Raw genomic sequence first — 6870 nt, 5'->3', positions numbered from 1 at the left:
TATCATGTTTATAGAATACCGCTATATCTTATAAGGCAACTCGGTATCATGTTTATGGAATACCGCTATATCTTATAAGGCAAATCGGTATCATGTTTATAGAATACCGCTATATCTTATAAGGCAAATCGGTATCATGTTTATGGAATTACCGCTATATCCTATAATGCAATTCGGTATCATGTTTATGGAATACCGCTATATCTTATAAGGCAATTCGGTATCATGTTTATGGAATACCGCTATATCTTATAAGGCAAATCGGTATCATGTTTATGGAATACCGCTATATCTTATAAGGCAAATCGGTATCATGTTTGTAGAATACCGCTATATCTTATAAGGCAAATCGGTTAAATGTTTATTTTCCAAGCAGTAACGTGAGTACTAAAATACATTTATTTCATTATGCTTTTTGTTAAACTAACACAATAAATATTTAATTCCTAAACATATCTTTGTTTAATGAATGTAAATAAACACCCTGAAATAGCTAAAAAAGTGTTAGAGCTTTGATTTTATTTATCGTTTAAAACATAAACATTCGATTTTACAATGTTTACAATGATGTTTAAAAACATCGATAAAGTTTGATTTAAATCAAGCACATTTCATGGAAATGGATGTTCCTAAAATAAACCTGAACTACAATTCGTTTTGTAAAAATCAAAGATTAGTTGCTGACCATTCTTTCCCAATGAAATACTGAACCATGCAGTAAAAATAAAAATAGTTTAAAGATGAAGAAAACCAAAACCAAAACAAATCGGGTGCAATATACGGTAGCTTCTTATTGTGGTGATGTTTATCATGTTTTATCAAGATTTCAGTGATGATGTGTATCATGTTTGATCAAGATTTCAGTGATGATGATTATCATGTTTGATCAAGATTTCAGTGACGATATTTATCTTCTTTGATCAAGATTTCAGTGGTGATGTTTATCGTGTTTTACTTAGCTTTAGGTATTAATATTTATACTGTTTGATTAAGATTTAGGTAGTAATATTTATCCTGTTTAATCAAGATTTCAGTGGCGATGTTTATACTGTTTGATCAAGATTTCAGGGGCGATGTTTATCTTCTTTGATCAAGATTTCAGTGGTGATGTTTATCATGTTTGATCAAGATTTCAGTGACAATGTTTATCCTGTTTGATTAAGATTTAGGTAGTAATATTTATACTGTTTGATCAAGATTTCAATGATGATTTTTATCCTGTTTGATCAAGATTTCAGTGGTGGCGCTTATCCTGCTGAATCAAGATTGCCTTTTGGTGTCTCAGTTGTAAGCTCTAGAGATTATAACACCGAATTTCTATGCTCGATCCCAGGAAGGGCACAACATAGAAAGCCCACTTTGTATATTTGCACTTAGCAACAACACAAAGAATCGAACAAAAATGGATCAGGGTTTCAGTGGCAGCGTTTATCCTGTTGGATCAAGAGATCATGGTGATTCTTACCCGTACATCACCATGAAGACTAATAATACTTGTTTTTATAAATATTTCTTTACTGACTGTACATTATGGGTTCCCATTAACAAGAATCTAATACTACTACGACTGCACATCTTGTGTGCCGAATGCCACTGCCAACGAGGCCTTTCGCTTAATACCACAACTCCTCAGGTCGGCTGGAAGTGCAACACACAAAGTCTCAGTCGAAACGTTATTTAAGTCAGTCATCTATTTTATATCAGTTCCAGTGGTGATACTTATCTTGTTGAATCTAGAACTTGGGAATCGTCTGCTTTGTTTGATGCATTAATTTTATAATATAAATTACCTATTTTTATTTCTTAAATAAAACGTCTAAGTTAATCCCCCCTCCCCTATGTGTGGAGTGAGAACTATTTCACTCACCCAAGGAGAAGAATCGGTAAGACAAAGAGTAGAACAAAATGCATTTAATTGTTTGTTTGAGGTTAAGAAGCACAAAGCTACACAACGAGCTATCTGTTCTCTGCCCACCACGGGTATCAAAACCCAGTTTCTAGTGTTGTAAGTCCGCAGACATACTGCTGTGCCACTGGGTGCGGCAGAAGTGCATTTAAAGCGGTATGAAGTTTTATTAAATATATAAACTTTTCTTTAGGCAATTCATCCTCTGTTTTTGAATATTTATTTTTGTTTTAAGTGTTAATTCTCGGCTGTTATAAATATTTACTAAAGGTTATAACCTTCACAAGATTCCCCAAACATTTATTGCAATGAATTTTCGTTTTAAATAAAAATACAAATAGTATTAGAAGAAGAACAAAGGTAACCTTTGGACGTTTTAAATTAAAAATTTACTCCACGACCAATTGTTTCAGGCAGAATTTGTCTTCAATTTGCTGACTTATCAAATTAATTAATCCAGGAAGACTTAGTAATAAAGATTTATACGGTATGTTCAAGCTATGAATGATCTTATTCCAGTAGTTCTTTGTAATAGTTTAAGAGATAGATAGGTGGAGAGAGAGAGGTGTGAAGACAGACAGACCGACCAACAAATAGGTATTTAGCTAGATAGATAAAACCTTTTCGTCACAACTAAGTACTCTCATAATTAGGTTTTATATGAACTTTGTTTGTTTGTAATTAAGCACAAAGCTACACAATGGGCTATCTATGCTCTGCCCACCACGGGTATCGAAACCCGGATTCTAGCATTGTAAATCCGCAGACCTGTCGCTGTGCCACTGGTGGGCTTTATATGAACTAAAGATTCTTTACACGTCGCATTATCTTTTTTCTCTCTCTCTCTTCTGTGGCTCAGTAATACGTCTGTGGGTTTATAAAGCTAAACATCGGGTATCGATACCTGCATAGGCAGAGCACAGGTAGTCCATTGTGTAGCATTGTAGTCAACAACAAACAAACAAATAATTTTTTATTAAAAGTTTTTCATGAAAACTTTTCTTCTCACTCGATTTCAACCAAAACAAGTGGTGTTTAAGGACGAGCACGTGAAGCACGTACAAAAATAATCGATCTATGAGCTACGTGTATTCTATAGCAGGTGTCAGTGGTCTGTGAAGACTCCAACAAATTAACACGGTTGGATGCAATCTCTTTCACTCTATTATCTGAACATTTCTCAACTTTGAGGGCCTGTTGTTGTTTTTGTTTTTGACGTGGATCTAAAGAAGTTGTTAAACCCAGATCATTATTACTTAGGACCTTTCCGGAATATATTAGGAGATTCAATTTCAGATCTGTTAAGTACTGTTTACACAAACTGGGCGAAAAAAAAAAAAAGATTTAGCTAGATGCAGAAAGAATTCTTTCAATTATTATATTATATTTTGGATATTAGGAGTTATAGAAAGAAGTGGAACAATCTAGATGAATTCGTATTTATCTTCATAACAAATTATACATTACACGGAAAAAATGATTATTCAGCTTTTTTGTAAAAACTTAATTTTTCGTTCCGAAAAGGAATTTCATTTTCTAATCAACAACAACGTAATGGTAGAAAGATTATGACACGAATACCTGAAGAACTAATGCCGGGTATCTACCACCAAAATGTGGAGAATATTTCACACCCATTCCTGTCCTTTCGTACACTGGAGGTCAGTGACACGTACACCTTCAAAATGACAGCAACTCGTTGTCATGGTGAGCTGCTACAGATACCCATGACGTCATCCAAAATCACTTCAATAACTCTCACATTTGACACTCGTTTCTTACTAAGTGCTACCAAAAAGAAGGTTTACTTCGGGTTAATGATTGCCCCCCCCCTCCAATCTTTCGTGGCGGAAAAGAAACTCCAAACCACATACACACATACAAAGTGTTTGACTAAACTTTATAAGGGAAGGCAATTTTTACTTGTTTTTTCTTCTACTTTTAGAAAGTGTATCGACAGTGGGTGTGCGCCATGCTACTTCCGTTTTTCCTCCACGATCAACATATAAAACCTTGCCGGACGTTCTGTCATCGGGTAGAACAACAGTGTCCCTATTTTCACCCTCATACTAAAGAACAGTATGCTGGAGAACCGGTCTTCAAGTGTATAGGTAAGATCTAGATAACTGGTTGTTCTATAAAAGATGTTATATCCAGTGTCTGTTGGTAAGATCTAGATAAGTGGTTGTTCTATAACGGATGTTATATTCAGTGTCTGTTGGTAAGATTTAGATAACTGGTTGTTCTATAAAAGATGTTATATCCAGTGTCTGTTGGTAAGATCTAGATAAGTGGTTGTTCTATAAAAGATGTTATATCCAGTGTCTTTAGGTGAGATTTAGATAACTGGTTGTTCTATAACGGATGTTATATCCAGTGTCTGTTGGTAAGATCTAGATAAGTGGTTGTTCTATAACGGATGTTATATTCAGTGTCTGTTGGTAAGATCTAGATAACTGTTTGTTCTATAAAAGATGTTATATCCAGTGTCTGTTGGTAAGATCTAGATAACTGGTTGTTCTATAACGGATGTTATATCCAGTGTCTGTAGGTGAGATTTAGATAACTGGTTGTTCTATAAATTATGTTATATCCAGTGTCTGTTGGTAAGATCTAGATAACTGGTTGTTCTATAACGGATGTTATGTCCAGTGTCTGTTGGTAAGATTTAGATAACTGGTTGTTCTATAAAAGGTGTTATATCCAGTGTCTGTAGGTGAGATTTAGATAACTGGTTGTTCTATAAAAGGTGTTATATCCAGTGTCTGTTGGTGAGATTTAGATAAGTGGTTGTTCTATGTCGATGTTATATACAGTGTCTGTTGGTGAGATTTATTTAACTGGTTGTTCTATAAAAGATGTTATATCCAGTGTCTGTAGGTGAGATTTAGATAACTGGTTGTTCTATAACGGATCTTATATCCAGTGACTGTAGGTGAGATTTAGATAACTGGTTGTTCTATAACGGATCTTATTTCCAGTGACTGTAGGTGAGATTTAGATAACTGATTGTTCTAGTAACGGATGTTATATACAGTGTCTGTAGGTGAGATTTAGATAACTGGTTGTTCTATAACGAGTCTTATTTCCAGTGACTGTAGGTGAGATTTAGATAACTGGTTGTTCTATAAAAGATGTTATATCCAGTGTCTGTGCAAGATGGTATTTCATTATGTCCACAGTCAATGGAAATAAGACTCGTTATAGAACAACCAGTTATCTAAATCTCACCTACAGTCACTGGAAATAAGACTCGTTATAGAACAACCAGTTATCTAAATCTTACCTAAATAAATCTTTTTATAAGAGACCCAATTGTAACAAAACTTTGTAAGAAACTTCCTTTTATAACGTTGAAAAATCGTGCGAAGTTTCATCCAAATAGGACTTAAACTGTGGAGGAGTTTTGCGGACAGACAGACATTAGCACGATGTAATTGTGCTATTTTCTATTTTTACGCGACATATCCAAGCTGTAAAAAGATATGTTGTACTGTAGATAACTATTCAAATAAACACTAAAAGCAGATAGTAAAGGTTTTTTTTGTAAAAATAAACTACAAATAACTTTCTTTTGTAGAAAATAGAAATGACACATTTAAATAACCGGTAAAGCCCAAATTTTTCTAAGACTGAAACTGGTTAAGAATAAAACACCGAAACGTTAAGAAATATGAACTTAAATTATAATCCATAAATACTTAAATTTGTTCTGTAATGACATTATAGAAGAACGAGTTTTTATACTGTAATCTGAAATATACAGTGCATGCGTCCACTTTTTAAAGAAATAATAAATCAATAACAGCTTTATATCACACCAAAATATGTTATAAAATAGAGCCATTAAAATTTAAAAAACTAGGGCCTTATTTTATAACATTTTTTCGTAAATCGCTTTCTTAATGGAGAAACGGTATCACACCAAAATAGACCCTCGCTAAAATAAAATAAAAAATAATAGGACCTTATTTTATAACATTTTTCGTGAATCGCTTTCTTAATGGGGAAACGGTTCTTCTTTCCATTTTAATAATGTAAATTAATTTTGTACATTTATTATTATCAACCAAATTAGTATTTTTTTTAAATAAAACTTCTAAAATTGTGGTAAAGTGAGTTTAATGCAGAATTTCAAAGTGAGTCTTCCTAGTAAAGAATTGTTGTGATATTTCAGAATATAAACGGTTTTTTCTGCTGGAGAATCGAAGCGTAAGCTATGAACTGAATTATTCTGTGACCAAAGGAATCGCAAGTCATTCGTACAGAGTTCGTTGTAAACAAACTTGTAGGAATTCTGTAGTAACTCGATCTTCGTATGTTACACAAGTAATTTTTGATTCAAGTACAAACTTTTAGCTTATAGCTCCGTCATCTCTTGACCGAGTTGATATCTAATTACAGTTTTGGTCTCAGGAGTTCAAACCCTTTCGATTGATTATTTGACCACGCCCAAGGTTTCGTAGATTAATTTACTTTAATTCTGCCTAAATGAATTTCCAGTGCCGCAGCTATTGAGGATTCCCTGTTGTTTTTACTTCAGTATGAGTATAAAGTGATGAAAAACAAGGAAACTCACGATGCCAAAAAAGTGCCAAACGGAAAAGTTTCATAAGTCACAGAGAAAGTCTGAAACTTTGAGAAAAGAAATGAAACGTCATGATGAAGCTACAGAAAGAAAGGAGTAGACTTGATCACCAAGTTATGAGGCAAGATCCAGTGAGAAGAAGCCAGGAACAAACCTGAAATACAGAAGAACATCAAACTGCTCGTCAAGGTCCAATGAGAAGAAGCCAGGAACAAACCTGAAATACAGAAGAACATCAAACTGCTCGTCAAGATCCAGTGAGAAGAAGCCAGGAACAAACCTGAAATACAGAAGAACATCAAACTGCTCGTCAAGGTCCAGTGAGAAGAAGCCAGGAACAAACCTGAAATACAGAATAACATCAAACTGCTCGTCA

General features: G+C 34.0%; 1 protein-coding gene across 1 annotated transcript in view; it reads left to right on the top strand.

Moving 5' to 3' along the window:
* Nucleotides 1-6870, top strand: part of LOC106456873 (transmembrane protein FAM155A-like) — a 70133-nt gene that overhangs the window by 51042 nt on the left and 12221 nt on the right. The window contains exon 2 of the mRNA XM_022382664.1: nucleotides 3852-4017. Coding sequence (XP_022238372.1) covers nucleotides 3852-4017 — 166 coding nt within the window. The remainder of the gene's footprint in view (nucleotides 1-3851; nucleotides 4018-6870) is intronic.

Source organism: Limulus polyphemus, unplaced genomic scaffold (genome assembly GCF_000517525.1).
Source record: "Limulus polyphemus unplaced genomic scaffold, Limulus_polyphemus-2.1.2 Scaffold267, whole genome shotgun sequence".
Taxonomy (NCBI): Eukaryota; Metazoa; Arthropoda; class Merostomata; order Xiphosura; family Limulidae; genus Limulus; species Limulus polyphemus.
Note: the sequence above shows the minus strand (reverse complement) of the source record. Positions and strands in the feature narration are given on the sequence as shown.